Source organism: Triticum urartu, chromosome 2, assembly GCF_003073215.2.
Source record: "Triticum urartu cultivar G1812 chromosome 2, Tu2.1, whole genome shotgun sequence".
Lineage (NCBI taxonomy): Eukaryota > Viridiplantae > Streptophyta > Magnoliopsida > Poales > Poaceae > Triticum > Triticum urartu.
Window position 1 is genome coordinate 746,673,231 of NC_053023.1, and position 20,982 is coordinate 746,694,212.

The 20,982-nt window shown below is 49.1% G+C and overlaps 1 protein-coding gene across 1 annotated transcript; it reads left to right on the forward strand.

Moving 5' to 3' along the window:
• The first annotated feature begins 17,328 nt into the window (after positions 1 to 17,328).
• LOC125534611 lies at positions 17,329 to 18,271 on the forward strand. The gene is made up of 2 exons (XM_048697788.1): positions 17,329 to 18,034; positions 18,152 to 18,271. The coding sequence occupies exons 1-2, from the start codon at positions 17,453 to 17,455 to the stop codon at positions 18,164 to 18,166; spliced, it is 597 nt and encodes a 198-aa protein (XP_048553745.1). The 5' UTR covers positions 17,329 to 17,452; the 3' UTR covers positions 18,167 to 18,271.
• The last annotated feature ends 2,711 nt before the right edge of the window (positions 18,272 to 20,982 follow it).

The following is a 20,982-nucleotide window of genomic DNA, read 5'->3' on the forward strand; positions in this document are numbered from 1 at the left end:
CAACGTCAATACAATGCAAAGATCTTGACAATAAGAAGTGACAACGGCACCGAGTTCAAGAACTACACCTTGGATGAATTTCTTAGTGATGAGGGAATCAAGCATCAATATTCCGCACCATACACCCCTCAACAAAACTGTGTTGCAGAGAGGAAGAACTGGATGTTGATGGATGCGGCAAAGACCATGATGGCAGAGTTCAAGTCTCTATACAACTTTTGGGCCGAAGCCATCAACACCGTGTGTCATGCATCCAATCGGCTCTACCTCCGCAAGGGCTTGAACAAGACTCCATATGAGATACTCACTGGTAACAAGCCCAATCTCAAGTACTTCCGGGTATTCGGGTGTAAGTGTTTCATTCTCAAGAAAGGTGTTCGGTTGTCTAAATTTGAGGCTAGAGCTTATGAGGGCATATTTGTTGGCTATGCTACAAACTCTCATGCTTACCGTGTCCTCAATAAATCCACGGGACTTATTGAGGAAACGTGTAACGTGGAGTTTGATGAGAATAACGGCTCCCAAGTGGAGCAAAGTGGCGCTTGTGATGTAGGTGATGAAATTCCTCCTCAAGCCATAAGAAGAATGGGTGTTGGTTTTATCCTGCCCATTGAGGAACCCCTTGTGGCCGAAGGAGAAGGACAATGCTCCACTCAAGTGGAGCCATCACCAACCCAAGGCCCACACGCTTCTGAAGAACAAAGTGAAGGCCCTCAACCTCATGAACAAGACCAAGGGCTAGATCATACTCAAGACGGTGTGGACACACCAAGTGATGCCCAAGGTCAAGTTCTCTCCCCCGAGCAAGTTCAAGATCAAGAACAAGTTCATGACGGCGCTCAAGATGATCAAGTAACCGCTCCTCAACTCACCACCGAGGAGGAATTAGAGCGTTGTGCCACCAAGGTTGCTTCCAAGCTCTCCACCAAGGATCATCTCATGACGAATGTGCTTGGAAGCTTAAGAAAGGGGGTAAGCACTCGTAGACAATTAGCAAACTATTGTGAGCATCACACGTTTGTCTCTTGTGTGGAACCCCTCAAGGTCTATGAGGCGCTAGAAGATCCGGATTGGCTCAATGCCATGCACGAAGAACTCAACAACTTCGAGCGCAACAAAGTGTGGAGATTGGTGCCAAGGCCAACGGGGAACCACAACGTCATTGGAACCAAGTGGATATTCAAGAACAAGCAAGATGCCCATGGGATTATCATTCGCAACAAGGCTCGTTTGGTAGCACAAGGCCACTCCCAAGTTGAGGGTATCGACTACGGTGAAACCTTTGCTCCCGTTGCTCGTCTTGAATCCATTCGCATGTTGATTGCATATGCTTCTCATCATAACTTTAAGTTACATCAAATGGATGTGAAGAATGCTTTTCTTAATGGTCCCATTAATGAATTGGTGTACGTCAAGCAACCCCCCGGGTTCGAGGATCCCTACTTCCCCGATCATGTGTATCAACTCGATAAGGCACTCTATGGCCTTAAACAAGCCCCACGTGCGTGGTATGACCACCTTACCGAGTTGTTACAAGACCGTGGGTTTGAAGTTGGGATAATCGACCCCACTCTTTTTACTAAGAAGTTCAAAGGGGAGTTGTTTGTGTGCCAATTATATGTTGATGATATTATCTTTGGTTCTCCTAACAAAGCTTTCAATGAGGAATTTGCCGCTCTCATGACCTCAAAGTTCGAGATGTCCTCCATGGAGGAGTTGAAGTTCTTTCTAGGGTTTGAAGTGAAGCAAAGAAGAGAAGGAACCTTCATCAATCAATCCAAATACACTCAAGACATGCTCAAGAGATTCAAGCTAAGTGACGTCAAGCCGGCTTCCACTCCAATGCCAACCAAGTGCCAACTTGACTTAGATCCCAATGGTAAAGTGGTGGATCAAAAGGTATATCGCTCCATGATTGGATCCTTGCTTTACCTTTGTGCATCTAGACCGGACATCATGTTGAGTGTGGGTATTTGTGCACATTTTCAAGCCGCACCTAAGGAAAGTCACTATGTGGCGGTCAAACGAATCTTTCGATATTTGGCTCATACCCAAAACTTTGGCTTATGGTACCCAAGAGGATCAAACTTCAAGCTTGTAGGGTACTCGGATTCCGATTGGGCGGGAGACAAAGTGGATAGGAAGTCCACTTCCGGAGGGTGCCAATTCCTTGGTTGCTCTTTGGTAAGTTGGTCTTCCAAAAAGCAAAGTTGTGTGTCTCTCTCGTCCACCGAAGCGGAGTATGTTGTGGCCGGTAGTTGTTGTGCACAACTCTTATGGATGAGGCAAACTTTAAAGGATTACGGTGTCACTTGTGACGAAGTGCCTCTTTGGTGTGACAATGAAAGTGCCATCAAGATTTCTCTCAACCCGGTGCAACACTTCAAGACGAAGCATATTGAGATTCGGTATCACTTCATCCGGGATCACATTAGGCGAGGAGAGATCGAGCTCAACTATGTCAACACTCATGACAACCTTGCAGATATTTTCACGAAGCCCTTGGATGAAGCAAGATTTCACGAGTTAAGGCATGAGCTAAATATCATTGACTCGAGCAATGTGGCTTGAACCCGTGAACACCCTACCACGCTCAATTTGTTGTCTAGTTTAGGTGTAGGCATGGACATAGGGGGAGTGTTGTTCTCTCAATGAACTCTCCCTCCCCCCCATTATGCATAAATTGATCAAGTCTTTCACTTTAGCCATTGTTGATGGCACTTGTGCTTAAAAGACGAGTTTTGGTCATGGGCCCAAGGTTAAAATCTTCGCGGTGCCATACCTTTTGACTCAAACATAGGTGGCCTCGGCCACCGCCCTCTTGTGAAGAGGTGTGTCTTGTTCGTTTGTAGTTGTGTTTGCTGTTTTTGTCGTTTCGTTGAGCCTAAGCCGTGTCTGTTTAGTTGCCATGGCATGCTGGGCGGTACTACCGCTGGTGGTGTGCGGTACTACTGCTCGTGAGCGGTACTACCGCCCCCCAGCATGGTACTACCACTGGGGGACGAGGACAGGGGGTTAAGTCGGGGGCAGGGGGAGGTTTCTTCTCCCCCATACCCATTCACTTCACCCCTCTTTTCTCTTCCTCTCTCTCCAGCCTCCACTCGCCGCGGGAGGGCTCCGGCGGATCTCCGTCTCCGGGGCGTCCCTCTTCATTTCCTTTGGTGGAGTCGATCCCCACCACGTCCTCTTGCCATGGATGCCGGTATTGCCCCCGTTCTTTCTTTCGTTTTGTCTCCTTTCAGTTCTTGTTTCTTAGGGGCAATGGTGGTTGCATCTCTAGATTTTTGGCTAAATCTAGGCTTGAGTTGGTTGGAGAAGGCAACTAGACTATCTAGATTAGAGTTTGGTAGGATTATTTTTGAATTTGGTAGGCCGGTAGTGCCGGATCTGACCACGGAAGTAGGAAACCGCTGTTTCACTACCTCGCGCTAGGAAACTGCTGTTTATCCGCCTCAAGCAGTACTACCGCTCCCTTTGGAGCGGTACTACCGCTTGACCTAGAGCGGTACTACCGCTCCCTTTGGGGCGGTACTACCACTTGGGGCGGTACTACCGCGGACAGGTCACGGTACTACCGTTGTATGCCAATTTCCATCATTTTCCTACCTCACCTTGATCTTTTTGTTGTGCTTGTTGGCTTATGCTCTTTGTTTCTGGTTGCTTTGTGTTTTCTTGTGTTTGGCTCCAGGTGATGACCCTTTCGAGCAGCAAGGTCGCCGTATCAACCCCGGGCGTGCCACATCAAAACGCTACCGTACCTCTGAGCCTCCCGGTGGTTCCTCGAGCACCCAACCGCCTCCAGCAAGTGCATCTGCAAGTGTTCCTCCACCTCCTCAGCATTCGAAGCGGGCCGCCCAGAAACCCAAAGGGAAGACTGTGACTGAGATGACAAACAAGGAGTTTTGGGAGAATCGTCGCCGCAACCCCTATGCGGTGGCCCAAGAACCCACTTTGGTCAACCGCCCGTTCTGGAACCGTTTTCAGTTTGCCATCTACTTCGATGTGATCAAGGCCAAGAAAAATCTTTTTGTTGATGTTCGCTCCATTGATACCGATGCTATGGAGAAGGACCCAAAGTACTTTGGCGAAGCTCTTCAGATGTGCACTCAGCTGAACATTCTCAGGATCATGCAATTCAACAAGGATTTTGATGCGGATTTGGTAGCTCAATTCTATGCCACCGTCCATCTTGGGACGGATGTCGACAGGACTCTGAGATGGATGACCAATGGCAAGCTGCTTTCTGTCAAGTGGAAGGCTTTCATGGAGTTACTTGATGTGGTGGATACCGGGCTTGAGACTCCTGTCGGTTTCCGTCCTCACCACAATGCTACATCCACCCACAAGCAAGCCCTCTGGCCCTACTGCACTGTGAAGGTTCACCCGGTGACTGAGAAGAAGACCTATGAGCTGTCTCCGTATCTGGACATTCTTCATCGCATTTTCCATGAGACTCTCTTCCCTCGGATCGGGAATCTGGATATGGTCCACTCTTACCTCGTGGACATGCTACTTTTCTGTCAGCATGAGAAGGAAGCAAGCACTGGAGAGAGCCTGGATATCTCTCATGTCATGTGGTCTGAACTTCTATCTGCCGTGTCTGAGCGCAAGTGTCCTATCTATGGTCCATTCATCATGAGGCTCATTGAGAGGGCCTGGGCACAAACTTATCCCAGAGTATTGCTAGAAACTGGAGACTTGGTGTCTCATGAGATCAAGCGTCTGAGGAAGAAGGACAACTGGACAGCGCCTCACACAGGGGGTCCGTCTACTACTGCTGCCACGGGGGGTCCGCCTGCTGTTGCTGCTGCTGCTGCCATGGGGACCGAGGGTGAGGCTGCTACTGATGATCATGAGGAGAACTTTGGCCCCTCTAGTGCAGAACCGTCGTGGGCCCAGAAGCTTAAGCGTAAGATGAAGAAGCTTTTCTGCATGGAGTCTCATGGTCAGTACATGACTCATGTGGCGGAGAAGCATGCCAGGACGCGCCACAAGGAGCTCATGCGTCAGATGGGAGCTACAGTTGCCAGTGGGTCTGAGGGTCAGATCACTGAAGAGGAGGACTGGATTCATCAGAACTGCCACTGGACCGACTCCGATGCCGAGCAGTTTTCGACCCATGATGAAGATGCAGAGATGTGATGTTCGAGCTCTTCCACCTCCCATCACCTGGAGTTGTAGTGTCACTCTATGCCCTTTTTGGTGTCTCGCTGCCAAAGGGGGGAGAGTGTAGGGACTTTGCTTCTTGTGGTTTGTTTGAGTCGGCTTGTGGTTTCTTGCGTGTTTCTTTTGGTTTGGTTTGGTGTGAGACCAAAGTTCTAGACATATGGTGTGAGACATATGCTCCCTATCGCTACCTTATTACTTATGTCTTTTCAGAGTACTGTAGGTTATTATGAGATGCATGCTTGCCATGTCTATTCACTTCTCTCATAGATCATGTGCTTAGTATTGTTGGACTATAAAATATAGGGGGAGTGTTGATCCGAATGTGTGTGTCGTGCCATCTCTAGGTGCACACATTCTGGGGGAGCCCGTCTATATTTTGTAGTTCTTAGTTTACTTCATCTCATTTCATTTCCTTGCGCAAATCCCTAGTTGTCATCAATCCACCAAAAAGGGGGAGATTGTTACGGCATATCTCTCTCAAGGTAGTTTTGGTGATTGATGACAACATGTTGGCGGACTAATCTAGTGCTTTGAATTATTCTCAGATTCTCCCCTGGCACGAGACGCCTTCTTTCCCTCGGAGTGTATTTCAAGACGGTGTAGCTCTTTCGTTTCTTTCTCGGTGGACTTGTTGCGTAGAGGGCACCGTACTATCAAGAGGGGGTCCGCTGGGGTTTTGCATGGGTGGAGTCTTCACATACACATCAGCTTCTCACCCTCCGAGTTTTTCCTGTCCATTGAAGAGATCTCTCCTCTCTTCCTTGTCCTGTCTGGGTCTGAGCGGCAGTACCGTGCACCCAGCGGTAGTACCGCTGAGAAGCCACAAGCGGCAGTACCGCTCCACAGCGGTAGTACCGCTGTGGCTCCACAGCAGTAGTACCGCTGGGGGCCCGGCACCTCCGCCTGGTCCTCAGCCTCTTTGAGGGATCGCTTCTCCCTCTCTCTCTCACCCCAGCGGTAGTACCGCACCGCCTGCGGTACTACGGCTGAAGGGTCACAAGCGGTAGTACTGCTCCACAGCAGTACTACCGCCCTTGACCCCACTGCCGTAGTACCGCTGGGCAGTCTGGCTCCTACCGCCTCGATTCGAGAGGTCCTTTTCTCGTGTCGGGTTTTGCGGCACTAGTCACGGTTGTAGTGGCGATAGTACCGTTCCTGGAGTGGTAGTACCGCCCTACCATCGCGGTAGTACCGCAGTTGGAGCTTTTCCCTTTTAGTCTCCTCAGCGCGGCAGTACCGCTGGATGACGCGGCAGTACCGCTCCCCTGGCGGTAGTACCGCCCCCTCTCAGCGATAGTACCGCCCTGTGCGGGGCTGGTTGGTGGGGGGCAACGGGATTGTTGCCCCCACTATAAAAGGGAGCCCCCTTCTTCCTTTCCACCTACCTCTTCTTCCCCCAAGCTCCATTTATTGCTCAAGCTCCATTAAATACTCCAAGCTTCATTTTGCCCGATCTATCTCTCTAGCCAATCAAACTTGTTGATTTGCTCGGGAGTGGTTGAGAAGGCTCCGATCTACACTTCCACCAAGGGATTTTCGATTCCCCCACTCATCCCTAGCGGATCTTGTTACTCTTGGGTGTTTGAGCACCCTAGACGGTTGAGGTCACCTCGGAGCCATATTCCATTGTGGTGAAGCTTCGTGGTCTTGTTGGGAGCCTCCGATTAAGTTGTGGAGATTACCCCAACCTTGTTTGTAAAGGTTCGGTCGCCGCCTTCAAGGGCACCAATAGTGGAATCACGGCATCTCGCACTGTGTGAGGGCGTGAGGAGAATACGGTGGCCCTAGTGGCTTCTTGGGGAGCATTGTGCCTCCACACCGCTCCAACGGAGACGTACTTCCCCTCAAAAGGAAGGAACTTTGGTAACACATCCTCGTCTTCACCGGATCCACTATTGGTTATCTCTTACCTTTACTTGTGCAAGCTCTTTAGTGTTTGTTCCCTTGCTTGCTTGTATGCTTGTTGTCATTGCATCATATAGGTTGCTCACCTAGTTGCACATCTAGACAACCTACTTTGATGCAAAGTTTAATTTGGTAAAGAAAAGCTAAAAATTGGTAGTTGCCTATTCACCCCCCCCCTCTAGTCAACCATATCGATCCTTTCACTAGGTGTTGTGCTTTACCCCCTATGCATTGGTTCCTAGGCATCTTGTCTCTAGCTCTGCTCTCTATCGGTAGTCAAATCAGTACTTTGTCTTTGCCTGTTTCTGTCCATTCCTTCAACACTGATGGACTCAGAGTGTCATAGCCCCTTTATTAAGAAGGAAGACCTAAAGCGAGGAGATAGAATCGAAAGAATGATCTCCTGGCAGATCCGCAATCATATCACGCTATTAGTACTTGTACGTTGCATGAATGACTCACGGTTTGAGCAGAGGGAATAAGACCAAATAGGTGAGGAAAGTCTCCACCGGCTCTCTCATGATGATGCCAATTCAGGAAGCTGGCGAACCAAGTTCTTACGCAAAGAAGCGAATAAGTCGGAATGGAGACAAGAAAAGATGGAGAGGCAAAACTCAACAAAAAAGGAAAAGGGAACTCGACCAACTATCATGAGCAAAGCGATGAAATTCCTTCTGATTGGATCCGCGGCACAAAATACTTGAAGTCCAAAAGGTGTGGTAGCTCCTGGGGGGTCAGGGCACCCTGTTATCTATCCGTCTGACATCGCTGAGATTCGTGCGGTCTTGTGTCAACCCGCAGAGCAGCTCGAGTGTCTGCATGCTTACCAGTCCATTTGACAGTTTTAATTATGGTGCTATTAGGGAGTAGTAGGCTATGTCGCTATGATGGACAGTAGCCGTCTCGTGGGGCAGCAGGAACAGCCTAGTGCTGAAAAGACTCGTCATAGCTATGCAGGCAGCGTGTCAGGCCAACTTCACCGCGCGACCCTATCCTATCCCGCCCCGTCCGTTTAGGGTAAACGGACAAAGGAGGCGGCCCAGCGCGCGACGGTCCAGACCCATCTTGTCCGTTTTGTGTCCGGGCCGACCCATTTCGAGCGCAAACTTGCGCCGGGTTTGGGTCGCGATGGACAACAAACGGACGCGCGCTCGTCCGCGTCGGGGCCGCGTGGCAGGCGGCCACCTACCTCCCACCCACCCACATCAATGCGCACGAGCGGGCGGCCCCACCTGTCATCCGCACGTCGAACGGTCGCCGTCCTTCTTTAAGTGGGAAGCGTGGACGGGTCATCGTCCACACTGCCCCACGCCACCCCGCAGCCTTCTCGAAACCCGACAGCGGCTGCTCCCAAAACCCTAGCCAAGACCTCGCTGGCCGGCCGCCCGCAGCCATGGGCCTCTGGAACTACGGCCGCAAAGGCAAGCACGACCGCGAGGCTGGTTCCTCGTCGGGACACCGCCGCGGCTCGGTGAAGAAAGAGGAGCCCGCCTCGCCATCGCCACCATGCCGGGCCCCCGCGCCGCCTGCCTTCTCCATCGCGCCCATGTCCGCCGGCGAGCGCGACCGGCATTACATCCGCGTGTCGGTGTGCCGTCGTTATTGGGAGACGAGGATGCTGCTCCCCTGGAGCGACGTCCATCTCCCCAATAACTGGCATCTCTCCGCCGACCGGGTCCCGATCCTGCCGGTCCCGACGAGCGGCCGTGTGCGCGACGAGGAGATCGAGCGCTGCCGCCGCCTCCTCTCCGACGACCTCTTCTACGACCCCAGGTATGCCCCCGACTCTGGGCTTTGGGACACCTGGTTTCATGACGAGCACGACACCAGGCGCGCGTCCTTCTTCGCCGGCACCTCGACGGGGCCGCGGCAGCCACGACAGGAGCGCGGGCGTAGGCGGGTGCCCGGCGTCACGCCCACACCGTCGCCATCGCCTTCTCCGTCGCCCCCTCCACCTCCTCGCATGACAGCGGAGGAGGAGGCCCGTCTCCTGCAGCGTGTCATGGATGACTCCATGTACACGCACGACGAGCGGCAGTGGGACGGCCTGGAGGAGGCCATGGCCCTCTCTGCCGCCGGGGACGTCGCCTTCCCGGAGCTGCAGATGGTGGTCGTGGAGGAGGAGAGGAGGGAGGACCCGCCGGCCGCGTTCCAGCAGCTGCTGGGCCAGGGGTGGGGCTGGTCCTGCACTGCTCCGGAAATGGCCGCCGGCGTGGGCGTGAACTGGTGCCCCCACTCCGCCGCGGTCACCGGAACGGGATGCGTCGCCACGGGAGGAGGTGGTGCAGGCACCTCCGGCCGTCCAGCCCGCCCCCGTCCACCACGCACCTCCGGCCCACCTCTGGACGCCGCCGCCCTACGTCGACCTCGTCAGCGACGACGACGACACCGGCGGCCAGTGAAGACGGCGACGGCCACGGCACCGACGGGCGCGGCAGGAGTGCGCGGGAGGCGTTTTTATATTTTGTTTTATATGTTAATTATGAAACTGGGCCTTTTAAGTGGCCGTGGAAACTGGGCCGTTTTGTGGCCGACCCCTATATATGTTTTATGTTTTTTTAAATGCGTTTATTTATTTTTTAGTTATTTTTATATAATTTTTATTCATGTCCACCCCGGACACGATTTGGGGTGCGGCCGCGCGGTACGCGCACGCACGACCCATCAAAAAAACCGAACACGGGCGAACCCATCAGCGCTCCAAAGGGACAAAATCCGGTCAATCCGGACGTCCATTTAGGACCGTGCGGTGGAGTTGGCCTCATGCAACTGTTCTGTAGATACCCTCGTAAAAAATCTCCCCAAAAAAGCTTTGCATGCAGCAGTTCTCTCTCTCAACTTTTGCATGCAACTTCTGTAAACAACAACGCACAGCGTTCCATACTCTCTCTCCTCTTCATTCGTTCCATACTCTCCCTTCATTCCAAAATATAGTGCGCCCGCGCTTTTCAAGGTTCAATTTTAATCATAAATTTAACCAACAAGACCAACTGCGCTGGGAGAAAAAATTATATAATTGAAAACTTCTTTCAAATACGAATTCACTGATATAATTTTTGTTCCCGCCGCAATCGGTCTTAGTAGTTAAATTTACAGTCAAAGTTAAAACACATGGATAGAGAAAGCACTGCAATGTGGAATGGAGGGAGTATATGTTTTCTCTCTCCTGATGTTCGTCGCACCATGCTATATCTGGCATGAAGACAATTATTTAATTGGTTATTTTGATCGCTTCACGGAAAAGCAGCAACACTGACCGAGTTGTGTGACATGCGAGGGAGAATCTCTATAGGTTGAACAGTGACCTACGCACTCCATTACCATTTTCAAGTAATTTACTTCTCTAGCTCTTACTGTTCACATAGCCTGCAAATCAATTCCCCGTTGCAGGACAGGGCAGGGATCGCCAAGTCAGACACTGTGGATGGACGGTGAGGATAGTCGGGTGTCCCGACCCCCGGGACCTAAAAGTCCTGTCTCATACTTGAAACTGAAACTAATCTACTCGGCAGTACAACTTGTTTTCTGACCACTAAAAAGAGACAAGAAGGAAGTAAACAAAATTTGCCCCTTCCATTTTCTTCTTTTAGCTAGAGAAAAGGATTCTGCAAAAGTTGTTGTTGGTATCATCTGCACCCAACACATGTGTGGGTGAGCGTTTTGCAAGGTCTAGTAGTAGAAGTGCATGCACCAATTTAAATTTGGCATGCATGTATGGAGCTCTAATGGCTCATGGCCTCACAATCACATCACCGGACTCTCTGGGCCATCGAACGCCTATATGATATCAGAGAAGATAATGCAGCTCTAGATATATAGCATCTCGATCAACACCGTATCAGTGCTCATCATCTAGTCTAGTCTAGAAAGGTAGAAATCGACAACAAGATAGATCGATGGCCGGTGAGCGCAAGGAGGCTAGTGTCGCCGGGTCGTTCCTCGCCGTCACCCTCGTGGTGGTGGCCACATCATCCATGCCGGTGGTGAGGGGGGATGACAAGTCTGCTTGCGTCGGCGAGTACTCCAAGCTCTGCGGCAAGGACCCCGCGTGCACCACCATGGTCGAGACGACCTGCCGCGATGATGCCGACAGCGTCAAGGCCATCAAGGGCATGTTCGACGAGCTCGCCAAGGTCGGTGAAGACAACTTTGATTTCGCTTCTACGGCATGGCCGTGGGGGCACGCGGCCCTCCGCGCGGCCGTCGACGAGCATGGGGCCTGCCCCGGCAACAAGACGGTCGGAGAGTTTGCCGGCGAGCACTGCATCGCGGACCTCGGCGCGGCATGCAAGGATCCGAGCTGCACCGACGATGCTCACATCGAATGCGACCGTACGGCCTCGAGGTTCTGCTACATCAAGGCCACCCCTGCCGACAAGAATGCCATACAGCAAAACTTGGATTGCTTCAAGGGCTGTTGCGAACAGAAGAGCACAGGTGAAGAGTGCCGTAAAGTATGCATCGTCAAGATTCTGCCCGCTTGATAATGCATGCATGCATGCATTCCTTCCTTGTACTCTCTCATGTCCTCATATAAGCTTTGTCCGAAATCAAAAATATCTCTCCTTTGACCAAACTTATAGAAAAAAGTATCAACATTTACCATGTCAAATCAATAGTGTTAGATTCATTATGAAATAAAGTTTCACAGTATATATATTTGGTATTGTAGAGGTTGACAAATGTAGTACGCGGAGTAAAAAGGACCTAAAGGAGTACTTCATTTCAAAGTCCTTCATTCATGTTCTCACATGCATGTATTCATCTCATTTTGTTGTTGCTTTTTTTTGTACATCCATTTTCTTTTCTTTTTTGCGAAAAGAACATTCATTTTGTTGCTGCTGTTCTTGGAAAACCAATAAAGAAAGAGTAGTAAATAATTTTTGGATGATCTCTAACCTCACGTTACATTTTGCTTGCTAGATGTGTTTGCATGTTGGCAGAATTTCTTAGTGCGCGTGTGGCACAAAATCAGGGCACGCCTGATTTTCTCTTGTTGCATGGCTATTTAGGGAGGTTACAAGCATGTCTCTTTTTTTGGCTCAGAAGAAGATAATACGAAGGAGAAAAGCAAAATCGTATGTTCTCTTTTGTGTACTTGTGTTGTGACCGGTGAAATGATTTATTTATTTTTGTGGGTGGAAATGAATTGAGAGAGCTGAGAGACCCAGCTCCAATATTGCCAAGGTTCAGAGACGCCATGATGGGCAATAGACTTTTCCCCCAAAAAAATTACTACCGGGAACCGTTAGCTGGCCCTTCCTTCGGGAAGTTCTTCTACGGAAAGGCTTCGATGACCGCTGGATCTTCAGGGTGATGCAGATGGTCTCCTGTGGTCGCACTGACGTGAACATAAATGGGGAAATTGGCCCCTACTTCCCCACTCTTTGTGGGGTGAGGCAAGGCGATCCCTTTTCCCCGTTCCTGTTCAACATGATGGTGGATGCACTGGCGGCCATCCTGGACAAGGCTAAGGCGGCAAGCCATATCCGTGGGCTCGCTCCCCACTTGGCCGGCGGCACCGGCATCTCCCTACTTCAGTACGCTGACGACACCATCATCATGGTCGAAGGCTCGAACGCGGACATCGCTAACCTTAAGTTCCTCCTCCTCTGCTTCCAACAAATGTTTGGCCTCAAGATCAACTCCAATAAGAGTGATGTGATGGTGATGGGCTACTCTCCGGCCGAGGCCCGCGACATCGCCAACCGCCTGAATTGCCGCCTGGGCACCTTCCCCACAACCTACCTGGGGACGCCCATTAGTGACTCTCGGCTTACGGTGGCTGATCTGCGACCGACGGTGTCCAAGTTGCAGACGCGCATTGAGCCATGGCAGGGCCGGTGGCTGTCAAAGGCGGCCCGGATGATCCTCATCAACTCCTCGCTCTCTAGTCTCCTCTTGTTCCTCATGAGCTTCTACAGCCTCCATGAGACGCTCCACCATGAGATTGCGAAGGTCCAGTCCCGCTTCTATTGGGCCGGGGACAATAACAGACAGGAATACCATATGGTTAGTTGGCCCGACATCTGTAAGCCTCGGGAGCAGGGCGGCCTCGGTATCATGTGTTCGGAACGCATGAATATCGCTCTCCTCTCCCGATGGCTTTGGCGCATCTTGCAAGGGCATGGTGGGTTGTGGCTAGACATCATCCGGAACAAGTACCTGCGTGGCCAACCTTTGGCCTTCTATCAACGGTCTGGTGGATCCCAATTTTGGCAGTCTGTGATCCAATTGCTCCCCATTCTCCGTATTGGACCTCCATTTCAGTGGGATCAGGTTCAGCGACCATGTTCTGGTTCGACCGATGGGCGGGAGACTCGCCCTTCGCGGCCCGGTTTCCTGAGCTCTTCTCCATCGATGTCATCCCGATGATCTCAGTTGAATGGGCCCTTATTGACTTAGGGCGCCTTGCTTTCCGAAGGCCATTTGGGCCTCCAAAAACTGCTGCTTGGGAGGAGCTTCTTGATTGCATCGCCCTCCATGAGCCGGACGTCGACGCTGGCCCAGACCAAGTTCGGTGGCGCCTTGACCCTTCGGGCCAATTCTCCACCAAGTCCCTCTACTCGGCCATCGCTCCGTCCTCCGCTCCGTCCCCCCTCCTGGTGGTATGGCCCATCCGTCTGCCTCTGAAGATATGGATCTTCATGTGGCAATGGATCCGCGGCCGGCTCCCTTCTGGAGTGGAGGTCCGCAAGCGCAATGGTCCGGGCTCTGGTCTTTGCCCGCTCTGTAGTATCCCCGAGGACTCGAATCACATCTTTTTCACCTGCGTATCTGCCCAGTTCGTCGTGGAGCTGTTTTAGAGAGGCGGTGGGGGGAATTGGTGCCACACCAATTTCCCCGACCTATTCGCCAAACTCCAGAACTCCCCCTGCCCACTCGCCACATTAGGTGGCTTGAGATTGGCGTTCTTGCGTGGACCCTCTAGACGATTCGCAACAAACTTGTGATTCAGCGCACTCCGCTTCGTCGGGCTACTGACGCTATTTTCAAACTGTCTAGTTACTTGCAGCTTTGGCGGCCGCTTAGCCGCCCTCGAGACCGGGATGCCATCTCCGCCTTCATCGCCGACTTTCGATCGATGGCAGTCCGCCTATCGCTGCCGCCCCCTCCGCCGCCTCCAGAGCCTGATTAGATGCTTGGCGATCCTCCTCCGCCATGGCGTTTTCTTTGTTGTCTTTTAGGGCTTGTTGAGTTGTGCCCTCAGCAGAACCCTTTGGATCTCTTGTTGTGTTTTGTGGGTACTTTTGTCCTGGATTAGTTCATGTATGTGTGCTCTTGGCGGTTTGCTTTATCTATAAAGCGGGGCGAAAGCCTTTTTCGATAAATGATTATATGATGAGTGAGTGCATACCTTTGAGCACTCGGTCAAGGCCGCTAACTGAGGCAATATAACAAATATAGACCATGTTTGCAGAAAAACTACCAAAAATTACAATGCTAATTTGATATAATTTTGAAAGTACATTTTATGACATATTTAATGATAACTAATTTGGTATTGTGTTTGTTGATAGTTTTCATATGAACTTGAACAAAATTTGTACCCTTTGACTCTAGACAAACATTGTGTGCGATTGAGCGTATACCACTAGAGGGGGGTCAATGGGATATTTAATTTGTTTATTTTCAAAACTTCAAACCTCTGGAGACAAAACAACAAAAGTAATACTACAATAGGAACACTGAAACAAAGTAAGCACAAGCACATGAAGACAAACAGGCTAAACCAATACGACTAAGCAAAACTTTCGACGGAAGCGATGATAATCTACCTAGTGTAGTGGTAGAGAACTTTCGCGACAACAATGGTCACACAGAAAGGAAGCAACACAAACAACATGGAGGACAATATGACGAAACAGATCACGATACTAAATACACCCTACTGAGAAATGGTCATCAGAGCATAACTCAGCTGAATAACAAAGTAGCACAAGAGAATCAAGAGACCAGCATACAAACAAACTATCTTAAGTTCGGCAAATCGAAATAGACTGAACAACATAGTCATGCTACACATAATAAACAAAGGAAGATATATGACACAATTATCTATCGAGACAAAGAGCACAGAAGATAAACTACTGGAAGAACTGCAGTAGAGTAGAAATAACCAATGGTGTTCGAAGATGATAGATGATTTGGTAAACCAGTTCACTTTTCTGCCAAAGAGCTATGACTAGTTGAAGGGACTTGTGATTGAATCCAGAAGATAAACTCTCTTCGTTCTATTCTTCTTCAACGTGATGTTGATTAGACTTCAGTTGAATTCACCTGGGATAGATCATTACTGGCGTTCTCCAAACCTTAAACAAACTTGCTTCGCAGACCACAATTACTTTTGGTTGCTGAAAACTTTGACTTGGTGAAAAAAATTACTCTTCAACACTCAAGTCTACATCTATTCATCTAGAGAGCATGCAACTCTTAAAAGTAACTAGATCATTGATGGCGCGCGTTGTCGCGCCCATCCATTTTGTCGATAGAGTGGTAGGGATTTCAAAAATATATATGACACAACAAAATATGATACTCCCTCCAATCCAAATTAATTGACACTGATTTAAACCAGCATCTATAAACACTATCCAAATCATGAACCACTCAAACTAAAAGAAGGTACCCAACTGATTATTGTACAAGTTCATTCATTATTTATGATATTGAGTAAGCATGATTTTGATCTCCTCACAAGTTAATTAGTGGATACTTCTAAACATAGCTTTACTATGTTAGGAAAGGTAATATATATTTCATCAAACAATCATTGATAATATAAGACAAAAATTTAATACATCAAACAATCATTGATAATAATATAAACTGCAATATAAGACAGACATTTAATTAGGAAATGTATACCAAATTCTTTGCCATCCTGTTTTTAAGGTCTTGCAAGGTGAGCACAAGAAACACACAAAATATTTCAATTAAGTGTGGTGTTAGTATTGTTTACTAAATTATAAAGTTGCCCAAAACCATCCGGGTATTGAATTACACAACGATGTTTACTGATCCCAAAGAACGAAAAAAGAAAGGCCTTCTGGTCAAAATGATGCCTGCATTCAGGTTCGTGCACTTTGAATCAATGTCAAGCTGCATAGGATGTTAAACAACATGTAAAGATGACAAGATCAAAAGCTATAATTTAAATGCAAGATAACAGTAAAGCATGCGCTACAATTTATTTCCAAATTTATAACCTTCTACAAAAATGTGCCAGTGGTTGTACATTTCTTCTAGGTCCATCTAATCACTCTAAGCAGAAATTCATACTACAAATTATCATATGGGAGATGCAAGGTATAAGTGCCACTGTATGGTGCAGACTTTTCTATTATGTGTCATTTTCATAGTAGAATTTTTTCTGTAATCTACTGCCATATTTAAAGGTAAACTATCCATGCAAATACCATGATTATTTTCTGAATGTACAGTCAATTTTCTTGCCAGGAGATGTAAGGGAAATTTCTTCAAATCCAAGAATTCCATTCTGTTTTGTGTAAAGAAGATCAAAGACCAGTAAGAACAGGGAAAATGTTGAGGGAAATGCACTATCATATTAACAGAGATCATATTGTGTACCAAGTATCAACATCATTCCCACATCAATGATTCACCTATGCACACATATTTATATATCTAATAAAAGGATAATACTGGTCCAACTAATCAGTCCTAGGCTCAGGTGGAGGTTGTATATAAGAGGTAACTGGATGCCAATGGTTTGGATGTGAGTCGACGTAGGTGGGGATCAGTTTTTGTGAAGATTGTTTTTCATAAGAAACTGGTAGCATGTGGAGTCCTATGGCCTTAGTATATACGATCAAGACTTTTAACATGACAGATAATGTCCCTTCCAGTCCCGGCTATCAAAGCCGGCATGATTCTATGGGGAATTAAATGTCCCAAGAAAGTGGCGGGGACATTTGCTCAAGTAGATCTGGCTTGTTAAATCATCTGTTTGTTAGTATTACATATTACGATATATGTACGTGTGTGCCCAAAAAGCATGCATGATTCTACAATTAGGAGGATGTCTTTGCCATATCTACCATTCTTAAGAAGTTGCTCCCCACTTCTCCCTATTCTCTCATCATGCACACTATCCACATCAACAATATGCCACATCATTATTCAGTTTACATAATCATCCAATCACTTTCCGTCACCCGCAGCCACGTAATCATTCAGTTTCCAACTTATTCCCCTCCAGTCGCGGCGGTGGGAAAAAACCTGTATTTTCCCTCACCCGCAGGCACTCCTTTTCCCTCACCCGCATCCGGCCATCCCGCATCCCGCACGGCACGGCACGGCCGCCGACACTCCTGCCCATCTCCAGCCCAGCGCCGGAGTCGGTGGTCACCTCTCCATGGCCGTCCCGCACCTCCGCGGCCTCCTCCTCCGTCGCATCCCGCACGGCCGCTGGCTCTCCCGCAGGATCGGATCCCATCCACCTCCACCTGCCATGGCCGCCTCGCGCCTCCACCGCCTGCTTCTCCGTTGGGCCGAATCCTGTCGCCGGCCAGCGCCAGTGCTCACAGCGCCATGGCCGCCCCCTCGCTTACTCACGCCACCCGTCCACCACCGTGCGCTGCCCGTTGTTGGCCGTTTGTTTCGGCCGACCGGCGGCCGCCGGTACGACGTCTTCTGGGCGCTGGGACGCGGACCAGGCGGGGTTCTGTTGCTGCTGCCCCAGGTCGTCAAGGAACAATACTGTCAAGCTGGGCGAACCCCCTTCCTCTGCTCCAAGCCTCTAGGTGCAGTTGGGATGCAAGCCATCCGCCCTTTGTCCACCGGTGTCGTTGCTCTGCTCCGCCCTCTGGCCACCGGCGCCGTTGCTCTGCTCCACTGCCATCATCGTTTGCCAGGAACCCGGTTTTATCTACGTCTTCCCCAGGTCAACAGAGCCGCATTTAGTTCACTACTTCTGACTAAGCTTCTTGACGTGGAGGTGATGTAATCCCGTTGTTCTTCAGTGGTTTTTAGCTTGCTGACACCAAATGGCCCACACTTTTATCTTATCAATTAAACTGTTAAACTAAAAAGCAAATAAATCCTTTACCTGCAGGTCATTGATGATTGATATTGTTCACTTCCTCTCCCCACGATCTCCCGCAAGTAACTGACTTATTGATCTCCACAAGTAACTGACTTATTCCCATTTAAATTGGGTGCTCCACAACCCATTTCATTCCCATCATCCTGAAGGAAATATGCCCTAGAGGCAATAATAAAGTTATTATTTATTTCCTTATATCAAGATAAATGTTTATTATTCATGCTAGAATTGTATTAATCGGAAACATAATACATGTGTGAATACATAGACAAACAAAGTGTCACTAGTATGCCTCTACTTGACTAGCTCATTAATCAAAGATGGTTATGTTTCCTAACCATGAACAAAGAGTTGTTATTTGATTAACGGGATCACATCATTAAGTGAATGATCTGATTGACATGACCCATTCCATTAGCTTAGCACCCGATCGTTTAGTATGTTGCTATTGCTTTCTTCATGACTTATACATGTTCCTATGACTATGAGATTATGCAACTCCCGTTTGCTGGAGGAACACTTTGTGTGCTACCAAACGTCACAACGTAACTGGGTGATTATAAAGGAGCTCTACAGGTGTCTCCAAAGGTACATGTTGGGTTTGCGTATTTCGAGATTGGGATTTGTCACTCCGACTGTCGGAGAGGTATCTCTGGACCCTCTCGGTAATGCACATCACTTAAGCCTTGCAAGCATTGCAACTAATGAGTTAGTTGCGGGATGATGTATTATAGAACAAGTAAAGAGACTTGCCGGTAACGAGATTGAACTAGGTATTGGAATACCGACGATCGAATCTCGGGCAAGTAACATACCGATGACAAAGGGAACAACGTATGTTGTTATGCGGTCTGACCGATAAAGATCTTCGTAGAATATGTAGGAGCCAATATGAGCATCCAGGTTCCGCTATTGGTTATTGACCGGAGACATGTCTCGGTCATGTCTACATTGTTCTCGAACCCGTAGGGTCCGCACGCTTAAGGTCACGATGACAGTTTTATTATGAGTTTATGCATTTTGATGTACCGAAGTTTGTTCGGAGTCCCGGATGTGATCACGGACATGATGAGGAGTCTCGAAATGGTGGAGACATAAAGATTGATATATTGGAAGCCTATGTTTGGATATCGGAAGTGTTCCGAGTGAAATCGGGGTTTTACCGGAGTAGCGGGAGGTTACCGGAACCCCCCGGGAGCTATATGGGCCATGTTGGGCCTTAGTGGAAAAGAGAAGAGGCAGCCCAACATGGGCCGCGCGCCCCTCCCCTCCCTTGGTCCGAATAGGACAAGGAGAGGGGGCCGGCCCCTCTCTCTCATTTCCCCCCTCCGCGAATCCTATTCCAACTAGGATTGGGGGGGGGGGAATCCTACTCCCAGAGGGAGTAGGACTCGCCTGGCGCGCCTCTCCATGGCCGGCCGCACCCCCCTCCCTTAGTCCTTTATATACGGAGGCAGGGGTACCCTAGAGACACACAAGTTGATCCATGTGATCTTATTCTTAGCCGTGTGCGGTGCCCCCTTCCACCATAGTCCTCGATAATATTGTAGCAGAGTCTAGGCGAAGCCCTGCTGCAGTAGTACATCAAGATCGTCACCACGCCGTCGTGCTGACGGAACTCTTTCCCGACACTTTGCTCGATCGGAGTCCGGGGATCGTCATCGAGCTGAACGTGTGCTAGAACTCGGAGGTGCCGTAGTTTCGGTGCTTGATCGGTCGGGCCGTGAAGACGTACGACTACATCAACCAAACGCTTCCGTTGCGATCTATAAGGTACATAGATCATACTCTCCCCTCTCGTTGCTATGCATCACCATGATCTTGCGTGAGCATAGGAATTTTTTTGAAATTACTATGAAACCCAACAGTGGTATCAGAGCCTAGGTTTTATATGTTGATGTAATATGCACGAGTAGAACACAAGTGAGTTGTGGGCGATATAAGTCATACTGCTTACCAGCATGTCATACTTTGGTTCGGCGGTATTGTTGGACGAAGCGGCCCAGACCGACATTACGCGTACGCTTACGCGAGACCGGTTCTCCCGACGTGCTTTGCACATAGGTGGCTTGCGGGTGACAGTTTCTCCAACTTTAGTTGAACTGAGTGTGGCTACGCCCGGTCCTTGCGAAGGTTAAAACAGCACAAACTTGACAAACTATCGTTGTGGTTTTGATGCGTAGGTAAGATTGGTTCTTGCTTAAGCCCGTAGCAGCCACGTAAAACTTGCAACAACAAAGTAGAGGACGTCTAACTTGTTTTTGCAGGGCATGTTGTGATGTGATATGGTCAAGACATGATGCTAAATTTTATTGTATGAGATGATCATGTTTTGCAACCGAGTTATCGGCAACTGGTAGGAGCCATATGGTTGTCGCTTTATTGTATGCAATGCAATCGCGCTGTAATGCTTTACTTTATCACTAAACGGTAGCGATAGTCGTGCAAGCACACTTGGCGAGATGACGACGATGCTATGATGGAGATCAAGGTGTCACGCCGGTGACGATGGTGATCACGACGGTCCTTCGGAGATGGAGATCACAAGCACAAGATGATGATGGCCATATCATATCACTTATATTGATTGCATGTGATGTTTATCTTTTATGCATCTTATCTTGCTTTGATTGACGGTAGCATTATAAGATGATCTCTCACTAATTATCAAGAAGTGTTCTCCCTGAGTATGCACCGTTGCGAAAGTTCTTCGTGCTGAGACACCACGTGATGATCGGGTGTGATAGGCTCTACGTTCAAATACAACGGGTGCAAAACAGTTGCACACGCGGAATACTCAGGTTATACTTGACGAGCCAAGCATATACAGATATGGCCTC